We start from the raw sequence: 26,396 nt of genomic DNA on the forward strand, positions 1-26,396 counted from the left end.
GAACAGAAAGAAAAGAGACTGTGAGGTGGAGCATGAATCAATTCCTCCGCCCCTCCCCCAGATGCAGTCCCACTGCTTTGATGGACACTGGGAGTTAATGGGAGTCTGCTGTAGAAGATGTAACAGAGGCACATATAAGATTGTCCAATCCTGTGCTGGATGCTCTCCAATGATTTACACATTGCTCTAGATGCTGCCCATTAGTCAGTGATAACTGGACACCAAGTTTGCCGACCCTCCCCCAACACATTCACTATAAAAGCTCACCCAGCTCCCTGTTGCACTACAATTCTGCTGAGACGATCTACAAAAATGAAATCTGTTCTTACTGGAAAGTTATGTTTGACCTCCCTTAAACCTTGTAATCTCGCCAAGTGTACAAAGGCGTAAGTGTGTATATATCTGTATCCATCTTAGTACCTTGAAAGCTTTGTATTGTGGTAAGAATGTAAGACTGGTACTTACTAGTGTGGACTCATGTGAATGGGGGTTGGGATTCTGCTGTCTTGTTTTGCTGACATTACTGGGTTTGTTCTTTTGTTTAATTCATTCTACAAATTAGAAGATTGAGCTAAAATATTTTTCAATTTCATTTTCAATTAGAAGCCACCAATTTTGTTTTATTACATTGAAAGGATGCTGGTAGAAGGATCCTGTAATTATTGATGTTATATATCTTATTCCTACTTCTTTCAGGGAGATTTTGGAATACTTTGAGAACACCTATGACCTGGATGAAACTCTGTTCAGTGCACTCAAAGGTAAGGCTGAGGTTTTCAGCAGTGAGTTTTCCTGAGGCTTTCAGCAGTGAGTTTCTCTGAGGCTTTCAGCAGTGAGAGTTCCTGAGGCTTTCAGCGATGAGTTTTCCTGAGGCTTTCAGCAGTGAGTTTTCCTGAGGCTTTCAGCAGTGAGTTTTCCTGAGGCTTTCAGCAGTGAGTTTTCCTGAGGCTTTCAGCAATGAGTTTTCCTGAGGCTTTCAGCAGTGAGTTTTCCTGAGTCTTTCAGCAGTGAGTTTTCCTGAGGCTTTCAGGGGTGAGTTTTCCTGAGGCTTTCAGCAGTGAGTTTTCCTGAGGTTTTCAGCGGTGAGTTTTCCTGAGGCTTTCAGCAGTGAGTTTTCCTGAGGCTTTCAGCAGTGAGTTTTCCTGAGGCTTTCAGCAATGAGTTTTCCTGAGGCTTTCAGCAGTGAGTTTTCCTGAGTCTTTCAGCAGTGAGTTTTCCTGAGGCTTTCAGCAATGAGTTTTCCTGAGGCTTTCAGCAGTGAGTTTGACTGAGGCTTTCAGCAGTGAGTTTTCCTGAGGTTTTCAGCGGTGAGTTTTCCTGAGGCTTTCAGCAATGAGTTTTCCTGAGGCTTTCAGCAGTGAGTTTGACTGAGGCTTTCAGCAGTGAGTTTTCCTGAGGCTTTCAGCAATGAGTTTTCCTGAGGCTTTCAGCAGTGAGTTTGACTGAGGCTTTCAGCAGTGAGTTTTCCTGAGGTTTTCAGCAGTGAGTTTTCCTCAGGCTTTAAGCAGTGAGTTTTCCTGAGGCTTTCAGCAGTGAGTTTTCCTGAGGCTTTCAGCAGTGAGTTTTCCTGAGGCTTTCAGCAGTGAGTTTCTCTGAGGCTTTCAGCAGTGAGTTTCTCTGAGGCTTTCAGCGGTGAGTTTTCCTGAGGCTTTCAGCAGTGAGTTTTCCTGAGGCTTTCAGCGATGAGTTTTCCTGAGGCTTTCAGCAGTGAGTTTTCCTGAGGCTTTCAGCAGTGAGTTTTCCTGAGGCTTTCAGCAGTGACTTTCTCTGAGGCTTTCAGCAGTGAGTTTTTCTGAGGCTTTCAGCAGTGAGTTTTCCTGAGGCTTTCAGCAGTGAGTTTTCCTGAGGCTTTCAGCAGTGAGTTTTCCTGAGGCTTTCAGCAGTGAGTTTTCCTGAGGCTTTCAGCGGTGAGTTTTCCTGAGGCTTTCAGCAGTGAGTTTTTCTGAGGCTTTCAGCAGTGAGTTTCTCTGAGGCTTTCAGCAGTGAGTTTTCCTGAGGCTTTCAGCAGTGAGTTTTCCTGAGGCTTTCAGCGGTGAGTTTTCCTGAGGCTTTCAGCAGTGAGTTTTCCTGAGGCTTTCAGCAGTGAGTTTTCCTGAGGCTTTCAGCGGTGAGTTTTCCTGAGGCTTTCAGCAGTGAGTTTTCCTGAGGCTTTCAGCGGTGAGTTTTCCTGAGGCTTTCAGCAGTGAGTTTCTCTGAGGCTTTCAGCGATGAGTTTTCCTGAGGCTTTCAGCAGTGAGTTTTCCTGAGGCTTTCAGCGGTGAGTTTTCCTGAGGCTTTCAGCAGTGAGTTTTCCTGAGGCTTTCAGCAGTGAGTTTTCCTGAGGCTTTCAGCGGTGAGTTTTCCTGAGGCTTTCAGCGGTGAGTTTTCCTGAGGCTTTCAGCAATGAGTTTTCCTGAGGCTTTCAGCAGTGAGTTTTCTTGAGGCTTTCAGCAATGAGTTTTCCTGAGGCTTTCAGCAGTCAGTTTGACTGAGGCTTTCAGCAGTGAGTTTTCCTGAGGCTTTCAGCAGTGAGTTTTTCTGAGGCTTTCAGCAGTGAGTTTTCCTGAGGCTTTCAGCAGTGAGTTTTCCTGAGGCTTTCAGCAGTGAGTTTTCCTGAGGCTTTCAGCGGTGAGTTTTCCTGAGGCTTTCAGCAGTGAGTTTTCCTGAGGCTTTCAGCGATGAGTTTTCCTGAGGCTTTCAGCGGTGAGTTTTCCTGAGGCTTTCAGCAGTGAGTTTTCCTGAGGCTTTCAGCGGTGAGTTTTCCTGAGGCATTCAGCAATGAGTTTTCCTGAGGCTTTCAGCAGTGAGTTTTCCTGAGGCTTTCAGCAGTGAGTTTTCCTGAGGCTTTCAGCGGTGAGTTTTCCTGAGGCTTTCAGCGGTGAATTTTCCTGAGGCTTTCAGCAGTGAGTTTTCCTGAGGTTTTCAGCGGTGAGTTTTCCTGAGGCTTTCAGCAGTGAGTTTTCCTCAGGCTTTCAGCAGTGAGTTTTCCTGAGGCTTTCAGCAGTGAGTTTTCCTGAGGCTTTCAGCGGTGAGTTTTCCTGAGGCTTTCAGCAGTGAGTTTTCCTGAGGCTTTCAGCGATGAGTTTTCCTGAGGCTTTCGGCAGTGAGTTTTCCTGAGGCTTTCAGCGGTGAGTTTTCCTGAGGCTTTCAGCAATGAGTTTTCCTGAGGCTTTCAGCAGTGAGTTTTCCTGAGGCTTTCAGCAGTGAGTTTTCCTGAGGCTTTCAGCGATGAGTTTTCCTGAGGCTTTCAGCAGTGAGTTTTTCTGAGGCTTTCAGCAGTGAGTTTTCCTGAGGCTTTCAGCAGTGAGTTTTCCTGAGGCTTTCAGCAGTGAGTTTCCTGAGGCTTTCAGCAGTGAGTTTTCCTGAGGCTTTCAGCGATGAGTTTTCCTGAGGCTTTCAGCAGTGAGTTTTCCTGAGGCTTTCAGCGGTGAGTTTTCCTGAGGCTTTCAGCAGTGAGTTTTCCTGAGGCTTTCAGCAGTGAGTTTTCCTGAGGCTTTCAGCGGTGAGTTTTCCTGAGGCTTTCAGCAGTGAGTTTTCCTGAGGCTTTCAGCGATGAGTTTTCCTGAGGCTTTCGGCAGTGAGTTTTCCTGAGGCTTTCAGCGGTGAGTTTTCCTGAGGCTTTCAGCAATGAGTTTTCCTGAGGCTTTCAGCAGTGAGTTTTCCTGAGGCTTTCAGCAGTGAGTTTTCCTGAGGCTTTCAGCGATGAGTTTTCCTGAGGCTTTCAGCAGTGAGTTTTCCTGAGGCTTTCAGCGGTGAGTTTTCCTGAGGCTTTCAGCGGTGAGTTTTCCTGAGGCTTTCAGCAGTGAGTTTTCCTGAGGTTTTCAGCGGTGAGTTTTCCTGAGGCTTTCAGCAGTGAATTTTCCTGAGGCTTTCAGCAGTGAGTTTGACTGAGGCTTTCAGCAGTGAGTTTTCCTGAGGTTTTCAGCGGTGAGTTTTCCTGAGGCTTTCAGCAGTGAGTTTTCCTCAGGCTTTCAGCAGTGAGTTTTCCTGAGGCTTTCAGCAGTGAGTTTGACTGAGGCTTTCAGCAGTGAGTTTCTCTGAGGCTTTCAGCAGTGAGTTTTCCGGAGGCTTTCAGCAGTGAGTTTTCCGGAGGCTTTCAGCAGTGAGTTTTCCTGAGGTTTTCAGCAGTGAGTTTTCCTGAGGCTTTCAGCAGTGAGTTTTCCTGAGGCTTTCAGCAGTGAGTTTTCCTGAGGCTTTCAGCAGTGAGTTTTCCTGAGGCTTTCAGCAGTGAGTTTCTCTGAGGCTTTCAGCAGTGAGTTTTCCGGAGGCTTTCAGCAGTGAGTTTTCCTGAGGCTTTCAGCAGTGAGTTTTCCTGAGGTTTTCAGCGGTGAGTTTTCCTGAGGCTTTCAGCAGTGAGTTTTCCTGAGGCTTTCAGCAGTGAGTTTTCCTGAGGTTTTCAGCGGTGAGTTTTCCTGAGGCTTTCAGCAGTGAGTTTCTCTGAGGCTTTCAGCAGTGAGTTTTCCTGAGGCTTTCAGCGGTGAGTTTTCCTGAGGCTTTCAGCAGTGAGTTTCTCTGAGGCTTTCAGCAGTGAGTTTTCCTGAGGCTTTCAGCGGTGAGTTTTCCTGAGGCTTTCAGCAGTGAGTTTCTCTGAGGCTTTCAGCAGTGAGTTTTCCTGAGGCTTTCAGCGGTGAGTTTTCCTGAGGCTTTCAGCAGTGAGTTTCTCTGAGGCTTTCAGCAGTGAGTTTTCCTGAGGCTTTCAGCGGTGAGTTTTCCTGAGGCTTTCAGCAGTGAGTTTCTCTGAGGCTTTCAGCAGTGAGTTTTCCTGAGGCTTTCAGCGGTGAGTTTCTCTGAGGCTTTCAGCAGTGAGTTTTCCTGAGGTTTTCAGCGGTGAGTTTTCCTGAGGCTTTCAGCAGTGAGTTTCTCTGAGGCTTTCAGCAGTGAGTTTTCCTGAGGCTTTCAGCGGTGAGTTTTCCTGAGGCTTTCAGCAGTGAGTTTCTCTGAGGCTTTCAGCAGTGAGTTTTCCTGAGGCTTTCAGCGGTGAGTTTTCCTGAGGCTTTCAGCAGTGAGTTTTCTTGAGGCTTTCAGCAGTGAGTTTTCCTGAGGCTTTCAGCGGTGAGTTTCTCTGAGGCTTTCAGCGGTGAGTTTCTCTGAGGCTTTCAGCGGTGAGTATTCCTGAGGCTTTCAGCGGTGAGTTTTCCTGAGGCTTTCAGCGGTGAGTTTTCCTGAGGCTTTCAGCAGTGAGTTTTCCTGAGGCTTTCAGCAGTGAGTTTTCCTGAGGCTTTCAGCAGTGAGTTTTCCTGAGGCTTTCAGCAGTGAGTTTCCCTGAGGCTTTCAGCAGTGAGTTTGACTGAGGTTTTCAGCAGTGAGTTTGACTGAGGCTTTCAGCAGTGAGTTTCCCTGAGGCTTTCAGCAGTGAGTTTCCCTGAGGCTTTCAGCAGTGAGTTTGACTGAGGCTTTCTGCAGTGAGTTTTCCTGAGGCTTTCAGCAGTGAGTTTCCCTGAGGCTTTCAGCAGTGAGTTTGACTGAGGCTTTCAGCAGTGAGTTTCCCTGAGGCTTTCAGCAGTGAGTTTGACTGAGGCTTTCAGCAGTGAGTTTGACTGAGGCTTTCAGCAGTGAGTTTTCCTGAGGCTTTCAGCAGTGAGTTTCCCTGAGGCTTTCAGCAGTGAGTTTCCCTGAGGCTTTCAGCAGTGAGTTTGACTGAGGCTTTCAGCAGTGAGTTTTCCTGAGGCTTTCAGCAGTGAGTTTCCCTGAGGCTTTCAGCAGTGAGTTTGACTGAGGCTTTCAGCAGTGAGTTTCCCTGAGGTTTTCAGCAGTGAGTTTGACTGAGGCTTTCAGCAGTGAGTTTCCCTGAGGCTTTCAGCAGTGAGTTTTCCTGAGGCTTTCAGCAGTGAGTTTGACTGTGGCTTTCAGCGGTGAGTTTGCCTGCAGCTCAATCCTCTGCTAAACACTTTTTGAATTACTGCTGATTGCAAAGAAATTTAGACCCGGGACAGATTTTTTTTGATAAATTCCTCCCATTTCTCCTCCTATTTTTCTTGAAGGCAGTGATTCTACCAGGGGACTGTTGCACGGGCAAAAGTCGAGTAAAACCTGGCCTCACCAGATATCCACATCGGGACACACAGTCTCGCAGATGTACACACGCAGATACACATGGTGGGAATTTTAACTCCTGGCTGGGAAAGTGCCCAAGAGAGTAAAAGATAATTAGTATAAGACAGTCACTAATAAATCCATAACTACAAAATAGTCATTAATAAATTGCTAATTATAAAATAGTCAATATGAATCCGTAACTATGATTGTCACTAATAAATCCATGAATGTAAGATAATCCAGTAGGGAATTCAGGAGAAACTTCTTTACCCAGAGAGTGGTTAGAATGTGGACCTCGCTACCAAAAGGAGGGTTTGAGGAAAATAGCATTGGTGCATTTAAGGGAAAACTGGATAAACACGTGAAGGAGAAAGATGTAGAAGGTATGCTGATAGGGTTGGATGAAGAGGAGAGGCAGGAGGCTCATGTGGAGCATAAACACTGGCATAGACCAGATGGGCCGAATGGCTTTTTCTGTGCTGTAGACCCCGTAACTCACTGTGAGATTCCTGACTAATGAAGAGTGGTTGGCAGTAATTGATGCAAAGTCCAGCAGCTCTGATGAACACTCCTGCTCCTGTTGGCCCCACATGGCCTCTGACAGTCTCGCCAGTATTTCCTGTCCAGGCAGCTACCATCGACAGGCCATTGACTTCCTGGTTAAGGTGATGTTGGGGTCCTATTGAGGTAATACTGTCCCCTCTACCTGGTATCGGCTGGGTGTGTGGTGGGGGGGAGGGCAAGCGAAGTTAAAATTCCTCATCCCAAATTTTACTGCATCTACGATAAGGGATACAGACTCATTTGATCATGGATCAAGTCTAACTACATTGGCTCAACTAAAGTAAAGCTATTTTTATGTTTACATCTCTCTCAACCCTAACCCACCAGTTGTTGGGGTCAAAATTACCCCTTTTGTGTTTGTTTGAGGCTGCAAACATATCACAATAAAATGGAATGATATTTGAAATGTTTTCTTATCCAATGTAAATATAGAGAAACATCAGTGAATTGATATTCATCGTCAGCTTTGTTTAACCCATTAGATGAGTCCAGCTTCTACTTGTGCCCAGACCGACTGCGGCTGCCCCTTATATTCTACTATTGCCACCCTGCAGTGCTCTACATCAATAAACTGCTGCTCATTGGCCTCATAAAGGTAAAACAGCAAAAAGCCACTCATGTTATAGGAACAAATAGACTAACTCAAAGTAAACATGTGATTAAACAGTATTTACCTTGAACAAAGAAATGTTAAAGCAGAAGGTCAAGGAAACAAATAGTGTCAAAATCTTTAATTTGTTCTTTTATTCCCTTGTGTGTCTAATGTGAATGACAAGTGACTGATAGATTGACATGAATAATAAGAAGTCCTGAAATGATAAATTATGATGCATCGTGATATGAGTGTGAGTACATGGCATTTTTTTTTCTGTTTTTCTTCCCTGTTTTCTTGAAGGTGGTGACTCTTGCTGTGGTATGATTCCACAGGCAGTGTCTCTCCTTTAACATCTAGTCCAAGAGACCATTCTTCCTGTATGAGCCTGGACAGTGAGAGTCCATATGGCCTTCAGGCATGGAGGAGAGACATCACAGTCAAGTCAGATCCTGTCCTGAACTGATATGCACTTTCCAGTTGGAGTCATTGGACAGCAATATGTAGTAGAGAAATCTGGCTGATCTAAGTGTGTTGTACCTAACTTGGGAGTGTTTAATTGGGCAGTTTCGAGGGAGCTTTAATTTGTATTTAACATGGGCTATACTTGAATTGGGTTTACCTTAACACTAGCACCAAGTCAAAAAAAAGAAAATGACTTGAACGATTTGAGTTTCTAGAGCACCTTTCACAACCTCAGGATGATTCAAAGTGTTTTACAGCCAATGAAGTACTTTTTGAAGTGTAGTCACTGTTGTTGGAAACACAGCAGCCAGATGGCACACAGCAACCACCCACAAACAGCAATGTGTTAATAACTGGAGAATCTGTTCAAATTGACAATATTGGTTGAGGACACTGAGAAGATCTCCTGTGCTCTGCTTCGAAGTAGTGCATGGGATCTTTTATGTCCATCTGAGAGGGCAGACAGGATCTTGGTTTAAGGTCTCAGCTGAGAGACGCATCTCCTACAGTAATAACTGCGTTGGAGTGCCAACCTAGATTATGTGCTGAAGTCTCTTGAGTGGGGCTTGAACCCACAACCTTCTGATTCAGAGTAGAGGGTGCTACCACTGAGCCTCGGCTGACAGCAAAATGTTCTATTCCTGGATCTGATGTATCAATACTAAGAAGGGATCAGGTTGCAAATTAGCAATGTGAAGTTGAAATCCACCTCTACCTGACCTTCTGTCCACAGCTGTTTAACCAAAAGAAATTTCTAGTTCCACTGGTATACTCCTGATTATAATCCTGCCCTTTCAGAAGCCATTGTCTTTGCAGGATTACTGCTGAGAGCCAGTGTTAGTCAATTTTTTTTATTTGTTTCTTGGGATGTGGGCATCACTGGCCAGGCCAGCATTTATTGCCCATCCCTAATTGCCCATGGGAAGGTGGTGGTGAGCTGCTTTCTTGAACCGCTGCAGTCCATGTGGTGTAGGTACACCCACAGTGTAGTTAGGAAGGGAGTTCCAGGATTTTGACCCAGCGACAGTGAAGGAACGGCAATATAGTTCCAAGTCAGGATGGTGTGGCTTGGAGGGGAACTTGCAGGTGGTGGTGTTCCCATGCATCAGCTGCCCTTGTCCTTCTAGGTGGTAGAGGTTGCGGGTTTGGAAGGTGCTGTCTAAGGAGCCTTGGTGCGTTGCTGCAGTGCATCTTGTAGATGGTACACATTGCTGCCACTCTGCGTCTGTGGTGGAGGGAGTGAATGTTTGTGAATGGGGTACCAATCAAGTGGGCTGCTTTGTCCTGGATGGTGTCGAGCTTCTCGAGTGTTGTTGGAGCTGCACTCGTCCAGGCAAGTGGAGAGTATTCCATCACACTCCTGACTTGTGCCTTGTAGATGGTGGACAGGCTTTGGGGAGTCAGGAGGTGAGTTACTCACCGCAGGATTTCTAACATCTAACCTAGTCTTGTAGCTGCAGTATTTATATGGGTGGTCCAGTTCAGTTTCTGGTCAATGCTAACCCCCAGGATGTTGATAGTGGGGGATTCAGCGATGGTAATGCTGCTGAATGTCAAGGGGAGATGGTTAGATTCTCTCTTGTTGGAGATGGTCATTGCCTGGCACTTGTGTGGTGCGAATGTTACTTGCCACTTATCAGCCCAAGCCTGGATATTGTCCAGGTCTTGCTGCTTTTCTACACAGACTGCTTCAGTATCTGAGGAGTCACGAATGGTGCTGAACATTGTGCAATCATCAGCGAACATCCCCAATTCTGACCTTATGATTGAAGGAAGGTCATTGATGAAGCAGCTGAAGATGGTTGGGCCTAGGGCACTACCCTGAGGAACTCATGCAGTGATGTCCTGGATCTGAGATGATTGACCTCCAACAAGCACAACCATCTTCCTTTGCGCTAGGTACAATTCCGCCTGATTCCCATGTGTTTGTGTTTGATCATCAAGCTGGGAAGAGCAGTCAGTGCAATCGTTTCCATTTCTCTCACCAACAATCTTTGTAACCTCCCTGAATGAGACCAAAAATTTAATGGCCGTTTGAGATAAATTGTAGGCAGTTTTATTCTGTGGAACTGCACCTAGTAGGAAATGCATCGAGACAGTTTCAAACTCATGTCACCACAGATTCTGGCAGAAACAGACAGAAGAGACTTCATCCCATCAGTCCGGACAGGAGTTGAACCTAACTGTGAAAAGGTAGTGGGCAGTGACGGGAGTAAAGGGAGATTTTCTTCGCTGTGTTGGTCTGTTGGACATGATGTGTATTGGAACATGGGGAAGGAGAAGGTTGGAGCGTACAGGAAATCACACAATTTTCCAATATTCGCAGAGCATAAATGATCAGGACACAGACCCTGCAAATGTTTTTCTTTAGACGTACTGGGATTGTTTAAAAATAAAGTAATATTTCATTAAATTGATTGGATCGACTAGTTCTACTGAAGTGTTAATGTTTAATAATCTGCAGAAGCTGAGCAGCACCAGTGATATGGGATAATGTGGCTTGGGTCACATAACTACAGTGAAAAATGTTGGTTAATATGATCCATGAAAGTAGTTTCTGATCTTGCCATTTTCACTGTGTGGTAGTCAGTAGATCTTAATCTAATTTATAAATACAGCTTCAAGATCTTTGTGCTTCTAAGTGAGAACAAATGTAATTTTGATCTGAAATTAGAGTACTCCAGATGGCCGTGCGGGGGAAATGCAGCACCTAGTGCAATATTTAGGCCGACAAACTAGGAAGATCCCAATTCAGTCACTGGTTGGTCCTGATTTAGCTGCCTATCACTGTGCAACAGTTCAAACATCACGACTGGCCTCAGTATCCTGAGACAGTATTTCAGAGGGAGTGGAAAAATCTGGTCAGAATTCCTGCACCTGACCACTATCCAAATGATTCTTATGGGAATGATTGTGTGTGTAGACCAGTATACCAGTGGGGACAGGATCAAATCCAGTGTGATGGCTTCCGTGGGGGTGACTCACATTCCAGGCTTGCCTAGGAAGAATGATATTCCTGTGGAAATGCATCCCAGCAAGAGTTAGCACCTTCAGGATAGGAAGTGAAAAAATAGGGGTTGGAAATAAATCTGACAAACTTAAAATGATTTGTTTTACATGCTGTTGTTTTGCTTCCCACAGGATCAAGTGAGCCCCAGTTTTGAAGCTCTCTTTGAGACAGGTGTGGATGAGATGTCCTGGGATGACACGGTGTGTAGAACAGTTTCATGTACAGGGAGATGCAGAAGGTTCAGATTTCCTACTGAATTAATTTGAAGTACATAGACTGGGTAACCAACATGGGTTTGATCCTTCAGTGAGTTACCAACCCTGAGCATGGAGCTTTGTGGCATCTTTGTTTTCTTGTGCTGCATTATTTTTTTCTTCAGTTTCCTCCCTTTTAACCTCTCATTTTTTTCTGAAAGTGCTATCTTTTCTTAAGAGTATTGTCCCTTGGTCATTGGCAGCCACACAATACCTGGTCCAAGTATCCATTCTTCATTTGTAAGCCTGGATAGTTAACGTGAGCAGGATATTCAGTCATGCAGTGCATTGTGGCAGAGCCAGTTCCTGTTCCGCATCCTGTGTCTGTGCTTATGTGGAATTAGGTTCTGAATAAAATACAGAAACCAATCCTCCTGCCAGATCATTGTCTCCAACTCTTCTGAGCAGCTGTCAGCAAGGAGCTCACCCAGTTGGATACATTGGCAGTTATAAAATAGATAATTATTAACACAGCATCACTCCTTTCTTTCACAAGTTAGACGTTCAAATATGACAAAATTTAACATCCAAGCATTCAAATGTGTTGAATAAAAATTGACTTTGAGGCTATTAACAAAATAGACAGCATGCTCACTGAATTATTCACATTTGTTGAAATATTATATTGTGCCACCCATGTAAGTGGTCAGCAAGGAATTGTGAAGGTAGGCGTGTTGCTGCAACAAAAAGTGTAGTTTACTAGCGTTGGAAAGAAAGCTCAGGAAGCTGTGAAGATCTGCATGGAGTGGCAGACAACACAAGTCAAAACCGAACAAGCCGTTCAGAATGCCTGAGCTTCCAGAATGAGTAAATTAGTTAGTGCATTAAATTTAAGCTAGAATTAGTTTCAGTTATGGTTCCAAATTGTTCTTGTTATGGTTAGCATCTAATTGCTAGGTTAAACTGTAACCATTACAATAATATCTGATTTGCCTTGCTCCCCCTCCCACATTGCAGAAGTGCTTGATCTGCAATAAGCACTTACCCAAAGAGACATGGCTCAGTATGGCAGTGAGGGAAAGCAGGTAGTAGGTGTGAGCTCTTGTCCCAACTTCCAGGGAATATTGAGTCAAGTCTTCACTGCACTGCTGCACAGCAAAGGATCCTTGTCATTTATTTAAAAAATCTGATCCTTTTTTAAATTATTATATAATTTTCCCTATCAGCTCATCCCCTGAATGAAAGTGCGGACTCACACCAGGGTATGGTTCAAGAGATGTAGTTCATCTTTGGTGCCTCACCCAGGTGGGCCTTCATCACATGTGTTTCCAGATAATCTTGGCTACCTATTTCATGATGGGTGGATCATCACAGGAAAGATCCTGATCCTGATCACTTCCTGACATCCACATTTTCAGCAAGGATTACTAGTTAGAAATCAGAAGTAGCAACCATGGCTGATTTTTGCCCTCATTAGCTCAAGGGCAGTGAAGCCAATTCCAGCATCAACACCCCCCACCCACCCCGCCCCCCCCCCCCCCCCCCCCACCCACCCCTCTACTTCCGCTGCCTCTGCTGTTCCCAGCTAACTCAACACAGAATAGGGATTGACTATGCAATCTTTTAGGCTCAGTTACAGAGCAGGGTGTGCATTTGCCAACTGAGCCATGATGAGTGTATTTAAGACTCTGCTCTAGAAACATCTAGAAAATCATCTTTGCAGCTATCACTGAAGTAACCTGTAAGCAGAAGCTACAAATTGAAGAATGTTCTTTCTTAACCCTTCATGAGCCCACAGTTTGTCACAGGCTGTGTCTATTTCACCAGGAGAATTATCGAATGGGAGGAAGTTATAACTGGCCCAAGTTATTGGAGTGCATTGAATACCGAAGGAAGGTACGGGCCATCGTTCGCAAGGTCATCCAGGAAACTCCATTAGAACTTCCAGTAACAGTGGACAGTCCTTGGGTAAGTGACTGAATGTTCTATATCACAGGTTAAAAGGACACTTACTGCATGAACAAGAGATATTTTCTTGAGATACAGCACTGAAACAGGCCCTTCAGCCCACCGAGTCTGTGCCGCCCAACAACCACCCATCCAGATCCTACAATAACCCCATATTCCTACCACATCCCCACAATTCCCCTACCTATACTAGGGGCAATTTATAATGGCCAATTTACCTATCAACCTGCAAGTCTTTGGCTGTGGGAGGAAACCAGAGCACCCGGCGAAAACCCACGCAGTCACAGGGAGAACTTTCAAACTCCACACAGGCAGTACCCAGAATTGAACCCGGGTTGCTGGAGCTGTGAGGCTGCGGTGCTAACCACTGCGCCACTGTGCTGTCGTGGCTTATAGGAAATGGAAGCATGAGGATGATCCTCAGAGATTTGGGGTCACAGAAAACATATGAAAAGGATAGGTGAAGACCATTTAGTCCATCAAGTCTGTCCCATCCCGACATGGTGCAGCTGCCTACACTGTGTACTTAACCCACAGTAATTCTCTCTGCTGACATTGGCAAAAGGAAAACCTAAAGCAAAGTTAGGATAAAATCTAGGAAATGCATTCTGTGATACTGTAAGGAAGAATATAGAGGGTTATGGGGAGAAGGCGGGGGAATGCACTAAGTGAATTGCTCACTCAGAGAGCTGGTGCAGACACGATGGGCTGAATGGCTTTCTTCTGTGCTGTAACAATACTGTGAATACTGCATCTCTGACTTCTTAAGACAGAAAAGCATGCTCCAGGTGACCAATTGTTGTAACAGAGCAAAAGGAACTTTACTCTGCATGTGGTCGTGCTACACCAGAGATGAGAGTGCGTCATGAGAGAGTGTAGGGGCAGCTTTACCATTGCATCTAACCTGTTAAGTTCTTAGCCTGTGAGTGCTTGATGGGTAAAAGGTGCCTTACACTCCATCTGATCCATGCAGTATCTGACTTGGGTACTTGATGGCTTTGTGAAGAGTCAGCTTTGCTTTGCAACTGGCTGCACTGTTCCTGACCTGGCAGTGTTTGCAAATGGTACTGGTTGCTTGAAATAGAAACCCATTCCATTTCCCATCACAAATACCCTCACATTAATGCACCCAAACACCAGCAGAAACGTCAATAGAAGCTGCTGGATGGGAGTTTTATGAATAAATGATCTGTTCATTTCTTCTGAAACGAACACGGTTAAAAGTCTGGAAAATTAATTGGGGGCCACAGCAGGTATTTGCTATTACCCCTGTGCCTATTAACAGGACCTTACTCTGCTACCTGTGTCCTGTGCTACTGTTTTCCCCTGTAGTAATTTATAGCAATGCATTTTTTAAATTCGTCCTCACCCAGTGCTCCCTATTCCTCTAGTACAGGCACTGAATCCCTGCTGGGTACGGTGTATATGGGGAAGCAATTCAATGTGAGGCCTTGTAACCAAACCTTACCCAATGTTCGTATATGCTCTTTTGCCAGGAATACTGGTCAGCAATAAGAAGGAGGAACCATGTGCCAAGCTTTCTCCCCCTTTCTAATTCGGCAGGGCCGATGACAACTGCAGTACCCTAACAACCATACTAGCTGAGATCAGTTAACTCATTACAGATCAGGGATCAAAACCAGGTTTTCCTGGTTTATGTGGCCCAGTTAGAGTGAGCTATCCGGGGAATGTGGAATTCCTTTCCTGAAGGGCCTATTAAATCTTGTTGACTTGTTTGACTATGGTGCATTGAAGCAGTGTCATTTTCTTGTAGGGCTGGCAACATTGAAACAAAAGTCTATCCTAATCAATATCTTTTTTTCCAGTGGGCTATTTTCATGGGATTGGAACACGAGCGAATCCATTTGGAAACCTCATCTGTGCTAATTCGTCAGATGCCAATTCATTTGGTTGAAAGGCCACCGAGTTGGAGATATGCCTCATCAAATAGTGGTCAGTGCATCTGTCATGCTCACAATTTAACATTTCTAAGTGGGAAATATATATTTCTATATATTCTGAGTGATTGGAAGTTGGTTGTGGGGTTCCACAGTGTTCTATTCTGGGACCACTCCATGTACATCAATGATTTGAATCTAGGGCTAAAGGGAGTGGTGTTCAAACCTACAAAGGATAATAAAATAGGACAGAGAGTAAATAATTGTGAGGATCAAAGGAAGCTGTAAGGATACATTGATAAGCTGATGGAATGAGTACAGTGGCAGACAAAATTCAGTGTCAATGAATCTGAGGTGACATGTTTTAGTAAAAGAAATAAAAGCAATAATTATATCTTGAATGGGAGAATGCAGGAGAGTGTGGAAATTTGGGGGAACAAATTCACATGACATTAAAAGCAGCACTGCAAATGAATAATGCCATAAAAAGGTTAATGGGATACTGTCAAGACGGATAGAATATAAAAGTCAAGCTGTAATGCTGATTCTGTATATAACTGTAGTAAGGCTACAATTAGAGGACCTGTAGCTTTGGGCTCAACACTATAGATTCACTAGGATGCTGTCTGGGATGAAGAAAAATTAAGATTTGAAAAGCTAGGGTTGTTTTGTTAAATTAAAAGGTGTGTAAAATTATGAAGCGATAGGGTGGAGTAGATAGAAACAAATTGTTTCTCGCCATTCAAGGAACTAGAATGAGGGATTGTAGATATAGAATTAAATGTAAGGGATTTCGATCAGGCCACAGGAGAAACTTTTTATACAGAGGGTCATGAGACTTTGGAATGCACTTCCTGAGCTCCTGATAGAAGCAGAGACCATGGTGGCTGGGGGAGTGGTTTCCCCCATGATTGTGCCCAAAATCAGGTGAGATTGTGGCGGAAACAGCGGGAAAATAGAGCAATGAGACTCAATGCAACCCCACTGCCCTCCACCCCCCATCCTCGCCTGGGATTTCCAATTCGCCCATCCCCACTGGGAGTGCTGATGCCTTATCCTTCACCAGTACTGTGTGCAGCTGGTGATGGGTGGAGCAGGGCCTAGGTCAATGTTTGATTTTCCTTCATGTTGCCGGAGTTGCCACTGCTTCTTGGGCTGCCATGGGTAAGGGGCAGTGGTCCCCAGGAAGTGGTGATAATGACCCGAGATGCCCCAGTACTTACCTGTTGAAGGCCTCAGTCTCAGCCAAGGCCTTCACTGAGATATCTCCTGTAATCTTTCGGGCATTTCTGCTCTTTTCCCTTGAAGGTTTCTCACTGGATCAGCAAGAGCCAATTTCTTCTGAAGAAGAGGGCAGAAAGCTTAAAAACAAATCTGAATCAAAACATAACATGACCTGGCCCCTCATTTTTTAACATCTTAGGGGAAGATTTCTTGGAGAAGGAAAATAAATCAATTGGTTCAAATCTGATTGTAAATAGATGTGTGCTGTTTGGAGTTTGATTAAGACCCAGTTCAATTAAACTAGCTCAATTCAAAAAGCTTTAATTTCTTGTTCCAATCCCTTACTCACTCAGAGAATGAAGGATGCTTTCTTAATGTAAATTAATTATTGTTCTTGACTGGGCATGGGAAAGTAATTACAGATTGTCTCAATCACTTCATGTTCTGAAAACTAACAAGGAAATTTCTATAACAACTCTCTCTTGCCTCGTTTCCTCTCAAGTTGCTGATACTTTCTGGAATATAGTTCCATGGAGGCTAGCAGCCCACTATCCCTAATGCAATTGGCAATTCTTCATATGGGGGGTAGGCAGTTCATGTCCGGAAGGTAATAATCTGTGGTTGGGGCAGTGAGAGGGTCGGGTGTGTTGGGGGGAGGCACCAGAGTAAATGCTAATCCTGCCTTCATTCAAAGGCCATACACACACATGCTTTGCAGCACGGGTTGGCAGATAGTAATCCTGGCTGAAATTCCTCTATCACTCCCTCACTGAGCTTGCCTAACTCAATGCAAACCAGAGATCAAAGCAGGACTTTCCTCACCTATATTGTTCAATGTCAAATCATTGACCAACTTAAGCTATTGCAAGAGTGCCAAAATTACTATTCTTAAATTCTTCAGCCATTTAAATAATTTGATACAATACAGCTTATTCACATTGATCTTACTATGAATGGTTCCTGTTGTACAACATATTTGACATTGGGTGAGATCCTGCTGAGAAGCGCCCAACGGAGACCTTCTATTTTCCCACAGATAGTGAAGGAGAACTGGAGATAGAGTCATCCCTGTGTTAACATTATACCTGCACTTGTGGCAGTTTCAGGGCAACACTGGCAGAGGCTTAGTTGTAAGTTAATCACCTTTTCACTTGTGTTTTGTGGCCTGGGAAGATCAGAGGAAAAAGAGAATAGAGGGAGCTCAAATAGAAAATTAAATAATGTGCACAAATTCAAATATTGTGCTTTTGTTTTCTGGAGTCGTTGGCATTTTTATATAGGAGGAGTACAACATATGCTCCTCAAAATAAAACTGGAACATAATTATCAACGTTTTTGATTTACTCATTTTACCTTTAGGATTAGAAGCATTTGACAACCCTCTGATCAAAGTCCCAGCTTCCCAAGTTACTTATGGAAAACCAAGGAATTTCCCATCTTATGGCTGGGACAATGAATATGGACAGATGACAGCAGTGTACGTACAGAAATTCCTATTAAAAAGGACAGAACGTCTTTATACATTTAAATTGCAGCAGAAGCTCATGCATTATGTTTAGCTAAGAACTGGACTTTAGAGAAGGAAGGAAATTAGGAAACATTATGAGAGATGTGGTAGAAAGTCAGCTATTTACCTTGGAGTGTGAATCTTCTTAGGCAATCCCTCAGGAACGAGGATGACTTTCTTCCACTCCAGGGTTGTGGGTCCTTATGAATATAGGACTAAAGAACACAGGTTTGAAATTAATGAGAGACTGGAGCTTAGAAAAACTTTCATGCATGGAGTAGTACATATATGAAACAAACTCCCAGCAGAAAAGGGTGTGTTGAATAAATCCTGTTGAGGATTCCCCTGCACTGTGGTTGACAGGGCCTTCTACCATGTCCGGCCCATTTCCTGCACTTCTGCCCTCAAGCCTTCCCCTTCCTCCCAAAACCACAACGGGGTTCCCCTTGTCCTCACTTTCTACCCCACCAGCCTCCACATCCAGAGGACCATCCTCCGCCAGTTCCAGCACCTCCAGCATGATGCCACCACCAAACACATCTTCGCCTCCCCTCCTCTGTCAGCATTCCGAAGGGATCGTTCCCTCCGCGACACCCTGGTCTACTCCTCCATTATCCCTGACACCTCGTCCCCTTCCCATGGCATCTTGCCATACATTTGCAGGAGGTGTAATACCTGCCCTTTTACCTCCTCTCTCCTCACTATCCAAGGCCCCAAACACTCCTTTCAGGTGAAGCAGCGATTTACTTGTACTTCTTTCAATTTAGTATACTGTACTCGCTGCTCACAATGTGGTCTCCTCTACATTGTGGAGACCAAACACAGATTGGATGACCACTTTGCTGAACACCTCTGCTCAGTCCGAAAGCATGACCCCGAGCTTCCGGTTGCTTGCCATTTCAACACTCCCCCCTGCTCTCATTCCAACATTTCTGTCTTTGGCCTGCTCCAGTGTTCCAGTGAACATCAACGCAAGCTCGTGGAGCAGCACCTGATCTTTCGATTAGGCACTCTACAGCCTTGAAGACTGAACATTGAGTTCAATAACCTCAGAGCATAACTGGCCTTTTTTTTAATGCTTTATTTTTTAACCACGTGCTTGCTTTTCATGTAGTCAGAGCTGCTCATTATTCCGCTATTAACAGTTTCTCTGGACTAATGCTTTGTCTTTCACCACAAGCATTAACACACATTTTGCCTTTGTCCCAGGACAGCTTTGTTATTTAATCACCCTCTGCCCTATCAAACATCTTCCCCTTTGTTCTCTTCCCCCACCCCCTTCCCTTTCACTTGCTTAAAATCTAATTCTTTTCTAACCTTTGCCAGTTCTGATGAAAGTTCACAGAACTGAAACATAAACTTTGCTTCTCTCTCCACAGATGCTGCCTGACCTGCTGAGTTTTTCCAGCACTTTCTGTTTTTGTTGTCTGTGGAAACTAACCTGCTAGGTTTGAATGTGGAGATGTAGGGATGGATAGGTGTTCTGGAATTTTGCTTGAATACTTTGGAATCAGGGAATATTTATATAAAACATTTCCTCACAGGTTAAATGAGTGAAGTATAGTTCATAACAAAGTAAATTTATATGGGCTATGGATGCTATGTATAAAACCCAAATAACCATTTGTTTCTGTCATGGATTTTGACCTCTTCTTGTTCCTTACTTTCTTAAGATCTATCATTATTTTGGCTGGTGTAAAGCATAGTTCAGTGGTAGCATTCTTGCCTCTAAGTCAGAAGATTGTGGACGCAAGTCTCACTCCAGAGATTTAAGAACATAATCTAGACTGACACTTCAGTGAAGCACTGAGGAAGTACTGCATTGTCAGAGGTGCCATCTTTCAGACGAGACATTAAACTAAGGTCCCATCTTCCCTTTCAGGTTGATGTAAATGATTCCATGGTACTATTTGAAGAAGAACAGAAGAGTTCTCCTGATGTCCTGGCCAATATTTATCTCTCATTGCCAAAATAAATTATCTGGTCATGACTGTTTGTGGGACCTTGTTGTGCACAAATTGGTGCTACATTTCCTACAGTACAATAGTTACTCCACTTCAAAAGTACTTCATTGGCTGTGAAGCACTTTGGGAAGTACTTAGGTTGTTAAAGATCCTAGATAAATATCAGTTCTTTCTTTAATCTTGGGACATCATATTATGTTAAAGGTCCTGTAAGTTGTTGTTGTTGTTGTTGTAACTGATCTATAATGAAATCCCGTAGTGTGCCAGAATTTGAAGCCACCAAATACCTAATAACGAACAGGGAATATCTGAAGTTTGTGCAGGCTGGAGGATATGGAAGGAGAAACTGCTGGACAAAGGAAGGCTGGGAGTGGAGGATGTTCCGTCAGGTTCAGCATCCTACATTCTGGGTCTGTACGAAAGGTATAATCCATTTGTTTTATCAGCAAGCATTTCTCACAACACAATACATTCCATGGTATTCCAAGGGATCATTTACAAACCATCAAGAGGCTGATTACATGACCAGTAATTATACTACTGCTTTCATTACCCAAGACCCAAACTTTTTGAGAGGAAATGGCAGAAACAAGCCCCTAACAAAAATAGAAAATACTGGAAATGGCAGAGAGTTCAATCAACAACTGAAGGAGAAAAAAAGTTATTATTTTGGGTGGAAACCTGCATCATAGCAAAAGTCAATGCATAACTATGTTCAAATAAACACATCCAAACATTGTATATAGATATTATTTAATAATATTGTGTAGGGCACATATTTCTGGTCTTTAAACCTTACTACTTCTTGTCACAATTTGCAGACATGCTTTTGTGTCATTATTTGTTATTTGTTACATTAGTTTTCATCCTAAATTGCTATGTCAACATGTCCCATTCAATTTTGTTATGTCAACTGTCATAATGTCCCTGCAGGGCCTGGCCACTGAATTAATGGTTCATTGGAACAAGTTTCTAAAATCTCCCCCAAATCAACTTCCATTTTCTTTATTTAGAAAAACATTGTATTCAGCATTCAATTAACTATTTTTTAAAACTAGAATGATGAAACCTGGCTAGTTCTATGCTTGACAGTGCACTTATCAGTGACGCCACATTTGAATAATTTAGTATAACTCACTTGTAACTTGGTCATCAGTATGTTATGAGATCAGGTTGACTTCTCAGGGTTAATTCCATGATCCCATGCTCCCTGTGGGGAATGCAGAGGAAGCATGAATCGGAGATGGAGGCAGCAATATTGCAGCCCAAATTATGTGATCCACAGTCCCTGCACATGTGTCTCCCCTTTGAGATTGTGAAGTTATGGAATTAGCTCTATTGTTTAAATCAAGTATCAAATCAGCACCCACATGCTTTTATCTCCTCAGAGCTAGAAGTCTTTTTCAAAATACACTTGGGGTACTAACCAGAAGGAAACGAGACTACTTTAAATCTGCTTCCCCTACATCATGCTGTTCTCCTTCAAATGTAAAAAAATCAACCAGACACGCAAATTTTAGCCATATAAGCTTTTGCAGGAGAATAGCAGCAACGTGCAACCTGCACCTATGTTCTCAAGGGTACAGGACTGTTGAACGTCATTTCAGAAACATTTGAAAGTAGTTTTCAACCAGTACCACTGACAGGGCCATTATTAAATATTTCCTGTAAGGTCTAGAATTTCTATGGAATCAGTAAGTGATCACACTCATCAAGTGTATTCAGCACTGGTGACTATTTTCTCTGCCTACTTCAAACACTCAAGTGTGAACAATTGAAGGTTGTTCATCTTGGTTCAGTAAGTTGTAATACACTCAGCTTCCCAATGGCTCAACCAGTAAAATGCATCCTGCCACCAGTTACCTAGCCATACAGATCGGAGGGTTCCAGCTTTAATCCTTGGTTTTTGCTGAATTAGCTGATCGTGGCAAGGATGACACTTGAGGAATGATGATTGATCTCTGTGTCCTGGCACTTGAAAGAGGATAATAAGCTTGGGTTCACATTGGTTCCTGTCCAGTTGTTCACTGCTAGAACATCGGCAACTGTGAATATTGGAGGAAGCCAGAATCAGTCTCAGCCATGGCAACCCTCATATTGAAATAGCCTGTCTAAACTCACATAAAATGAATGGCCATTTGGCTAAGGTAACAGACATTGCCTGTATCAGTCACTCAATAAATTAGAGACTTCAAGAGAGGAAAAGATGGATTTGAAAGATCATTTTTATGATATAAATTCTAAGGGCGATGGAACTAATAGTTTTTAATCTTCAACTTTCAACAGGTTGCAAGTCTGGCTGTGGAGCTACCCTTGCAAGTTATTCTCATTGTCAACCAGATAAAGTGCCTAAAACCAGTCGAGAAACAGGCTGTGTAGAAGAACCTCACAGTGGCAATCAGAACGGATACTTGAATGGTGTTGAAGAGTTCATCGCTGTTGTGGAAGAATTACCAAAATACAGGTAACTACCAGAAGACAGGTTCCTCTAAAGCTCCTGGTTGAATCTGTGTTGTATCACCAGAAGTAAATGAATATCATTATCTGGTCTTTTTAGTGAAATAGTCATTATGCTGCATTTCATTCATCAGAGTGACCTGATTATTGTTGCAGTAATGAATCTGCCCAGTGTGTTCACTGAAGGATTGATTTGCAGGTGGTTTCCTGCTCACTTATGGGCAAACTCCCAGATCCTGATGCCTTCCATAATCACAACATTTGCATGGGGTCATTAGTTTGAAAGTTGGGCAGAGGCAACTTGAGCACTGCTCAACTTCTGATTGAGCTTACATCTGATTGGAAAAGCGATGCTACTGAGTTAGGACAGTAGAGGCGAGAAAGGGCAAAAAAGGATTAAATGATTCTGTAAGTTGCCCAATCCCTCATCTATGTCCAGTTACAGTGAAGGGAATTAACCTTATTGCTGTAAGGGTAGGTGAAGAGGAAATTCAGCCAGTGTTTCCACTATTAATTGCTATCACAAGAAGAATAGTCACTTGAATGAGATATCAGAGGGCTGGCAAGCCAAGAGCTCTCTCAAATGAATAAGTGCTTTCAGGAGGAAAAGGAAGAAATTGAGTGAAGAAAATGTTAAGCTGATGTCAGAAGCTAGAACACTCCTTGTGCATTCACTTCTGCAGGTACAGAGCTATGTTTGATATTCTCCCAATGCCCTGGGACTGGCCAGTGGAAGTCAACTATCATGAAGCAAAAGCATTTTGTACATGGAAAGGCAATGGATACCGCCTCCTCACAGAAGCTGAGCATCATCAATTGCGTTCTGGCAGTCAGGTATTCAATCGAGTTCATTTCAGACATTTAGTAGAGTCTATTTGAGAGATGCATTTGCATTCATGAGCTCCTCTCACTGAAAGAGGAGTAATGCTGCATAAAATTGGACCTTCACTTCAAACTATCTACCCTATGCAACCTTCAGCCCATTTGGCTCTTCAAGCCTCCCATTTGCAATTGAAGAAAATATCTAAAGGGGATTAACTTCATACTAGTTTTTGATGTTATGTTTTGTTTGGGAGAAGAGGCAAAACAGCCATGCATCATTTTCATTGTCACTATGTCACATGCAAGTGATACAATCATAGAATGGTTACGATGCAGAAGGAAGCCATTTGGCCCATCAGGTCCATGCTGGCTCTCTGCAAGAGTAATTCAGCTAGTCCCACTCCCCTGCCTTTTTCCCGTAGCCCTGCAAATTTTTTCCCTTCAGATAATTATCCAATTCCCTTTTGAAAGCCACGATTGAACCTGCCATGACCACACTCTCAGGCAGTGCACTCCAGATCCGAACCATTCGCTGCATAAAAAAGCTTTTCCTCATGTTGCCTCCGGTTCTTTTGCCAATCACTTTAAATTGGTGTTCTCTAGTTCTCAACCCTTCCACCAACGGAAACAGTTCCTCCCTGTGTACTGTGTCCAGACCCCTCATGATTTTGAAAACCTCCAACAAATCTCCTCTCAACCTTCTGTTCCCTAAGGAAACAACCCTAGCTTCTCTAATCTATCCTCGTAACTAAAGTCCCTCATCCCGGAATCATTCTTGTAAGTCTTTTCTGCACTCTCTCCAATGCCTGCACATCCGCACTAAAGTGTTGTGCCCATAATTGGACACAATACCCCAGTTGAGATCGAACCAGTGTTTTATAAAGGCTCACCACAACATGCTTGCTTTTGTACTCTATGCCTCTATTTATAAAGCATGCTGTGTGCCTTATTCACTGCTTTCGCAACCTGCCCTGCCACTTTCAACAATTTGTGTACATATACCCCAGGTCCTTCTGTTCCTGCACCCACTTTAGAATTGCATCCTTTATTTTATATTGCCTTTTCTCGTTCTTTCTACCAAATTATCATTTCACATTCCTCTGTATTAAATTTCATCTGCCACATGTCTGCCCATTCCACCAGCCTATGTCCTCTTGAAGTCCATCACCATCCTCCTCACAGTTGACAATACATCCAGGTTTTGTGTCATCTGCAAATTTTGAAATTGTGCCCTGAGCACCCGTGTCTAGGTCATTAATATAGATCAAGAAAAGCTATAGTCCTAATACTGACATCTGGAGAACCCCACTATATACTGTCCTCCAGTCTGAAAAACAACAATTCACCACTACCCTCTGTTTCCTGTCACTCAGCTAATTTTGTATCCACACCACCACTATCCCTTTTATTCCATGGGCTCTAATTTTGCTGACAAGCCTGTTATGTGGCACTTTATTGAATGCCTTTTGGAAGTCCATGTACACCACATCAACTGGCTTACCCTCATCAACCCTCTCTGTTACCTCATCAAAAAACTCAATCAGATTAGTTAAACACGATTGGCCTTTAAAAAATCCGTGCTGGCTTTCCTTAATTAATCCATAGTTGTCCAGGTGATTGTTAATTTTGTCCTGGATTATCATTTCTAAAAGCTTCCCCACCACTGAGGTTAAACTGACTGTCCTGTAGCTGCTGGGCTTATCTTTACACCCTTTTTTGAACAGGGGTGTAACAAATATCAATTCTCCTGTCCTCTGGCATCGCCCCAGTATCTAAAGAGGATTGGAAGATTATGGCCAGTGCCTCCACAATTTCTACCCTTTTTTCCCTCAGTATCCTCAGATGCATCTGATCCGGTCCGAGTGACTTATTAACATTAAAGTATAGCCAGCCTGTCTAATACCTCCTCTTTATCTATTTTTTTAGCCCATTCAGTATCTCAATTACCTCCTTTTTCACTATGACTTTGGCAGAATCTTCTTCCTTGGTAAAGACAGATGCAAAATACTCATTTAGTACCTCAGCCATACCCTCTGCCTCCAGGCATAAATCTCCTTTTAAGTCCCTACTTGGCCCTACTCCACCTTTTACTACCCTTTTGCTATTCATATGCAGATTGTCATGCTAGGCCCCCACCTGGCAAGAATGAGGCACATTACTTTTGTCATGAACATTGATTTTTAACTGTTGTTGGAGCAAAGAAATGACTTGTTAAACAGATCAGCCATGGCTGGAAAAAGACAATTACATACTAACAGACATCCAAGGTGAGGAAGCACATTCCAGGGTCTGCTCACGAGGTTACAATCCACAAGGGCCAGGACTGGTTAGACCAGCTGGTCACATGACTACCTGGCTGTTCCAGGGTTTTCATTTGAACTAGCCACAAACAGTTTGAACTCAGAAAGACTGTTTGCTCCTGGACTGAGACGATCTCTCCCGCCTGCTCACATCTCTTTCTCACAAGCCTCTAAATTCACTGAAGACACATAAACCCAAGAGAAAAGTCTCCTACAGTGAACAAGGTTTAAGAAGAATACTGGGCCCCAACGAAAAGCAAGATCTACCTACAATCAAGGACTCTACAGTGAGCTCCAAGAACCGTAACAAAAACTCTTCAGATATTGCCACAAACCTTTCCACTTTATCTCTTCCGCTCTTTTCTGTCTCTATTTGCATATGTGTATCGCGTATGCATGCTAGCGTGGGCGCGTCACGTAGCCGTCAACTGAATTAGAGTTTAAGTTCAAGTTTAATAAATTTCAATCTTTTTTCATTAAACCTAAGAAAACCTGTTTGTGCTGGTTTCTTTGCTTTATAATTAGAAAGTGCTGAACAAGGATTCACCAAGGGGGATCTCAAAACATGGTGTGCTTAAAATTAAACCCAGTTATGGTAAGACCAGGTAAAGTCTGAGAGGGAACCCCTAGATACCTTTCTCACCTGGTCGTAACAGAAATTTGGGTGCTAGCGTCCGGAATTGACAGCCAAACAAGAAATTGGAAGTGGGAAGCCAAATTGTTCCCAATCAAAAAAGAACAAGATTTCAATACAGGTTTTCTTGTGTTTGTATGTGCTTGAATACTAACATGTCTGCAACTGAAGCGAGTAGCTCTCTAAGCCAGGGTGAAGTAACTTGGGATAAGTTTAAAGCACTGTCTATGGAGGAGCTGAGAAAAATAGCTGAGCTGTGTGGGATCACTGTACGTGGCAAGGATAAGAAGTCTGAACTTCTAAGGCTGCTGGCCAGCCATTTACCCTTGATTCTGAAGATGCAGAAACAGGGTTAGAAGCAAACCTTGACAGGGTACTGTTAGCAAAGATACAATTGGAACAAAGGAACGTTGAACTAGAAGACAGGGAAAAAGAGAGAGAAAGAGAGAGAGAGAGGCAGGAGAGGGCGAAAGAGAGAGCCTTCTAGAAGGAACGTAAGGAGAGAGAAAGACAGGAGAAGGAACAGGAGAGAGAGGAGAGAGAGAGAGAGAAAGAACATTCCAGAAAGAATGTGAAGAAAGAGAACTGAAGCGGCTTGAGTTAACTAGGGGGTGACAGAGCAACCCCAGTGAAAGCATGGTCAATATGAAGGAGCATAATTCAGGGCTGGTACAGAATTGTTAAAACTAGCTCAATTAATTCCAAAATTCAATGAGGAGGATGTAGTAGGATTTTTGTCTCCTTGGAGAAACTGGCAAGGCAGCTAAAATGGCCAGCTGAGA

The 26,396-nt window shown here is 43.5% G+C and overlaps 1 protein-coding gene across 4 annotated transcripts in view; it reads left to right on the top strand.

The window, feature by feature from the left end:
* Positions 1-278: 278 nt before the first annotated feature.
* LOC137372948 (uncharacterized) overlaps positions 279-26,396 on the top strand; it is a 74,618-nt gene continuing 48,500 nt past the window's right edge. For 3 of the 4 annotated variants that reach the window (XR_010975532.1, XM_068037505.1, XM_068037506.1), the window contains exons 1-10: positions 279-386; positions 697-761; positions 7,062-7,174; positions 10,778-10,846; positions 12,668-12,808; positions 14,635-14,761; positions 17,290-17,407; positions 19,661-19,824; positions 21,688-21,865; positions 22,542-22,692. Coding sequence is in view for 3 of the 4 variants with exons in the window: in XM_068037505.1 (XP_067893606.1) it covers positions 313-386; positions 697-761; positions 7,062-7,174; positions 10,778-10,846; positions 12,668-12,808; positions 14,635-14,761; positions 17,290-17,407; positions 19,661-19,824; positions 21,688-21,865; positions 22,542-22,692 (1,200 nt within the window). In the remaining variant the exon portion in view is untranslated. Of the gene's footprint in view, positions 387-696; positions 762-7,061; positions 7,175-7,355; positions 7,425-10,777; positions 10,847-12,667; positions 12,809-14,634; positions 14,762-17,289; positions 17,408-19,660; positions 19,825-21,687; positions 21,866-22,541; positions 22,693-26,396 lie in introns of those variants that run through there. The other variant, XM_068037507.1, reaches the window with a different exon arrangement.

The sequence above is a fragment of the Heterodontus francisci genome, chromosome 8 (genome assembly GCF_036365525.1).
Source record: "Heterodontus francisci isolate sHetFra1 chromosome 8, sHetFra1.hap1, whole genome shotgun sequence".
In the NCBI taxonomy this organism is placed as follows: Eukaryota; Metazoa; Chordata; class Chondrichthyes; order Heterodontiformes; family Heterodontidae; genus Heterodontus; species Heterodontus francisci.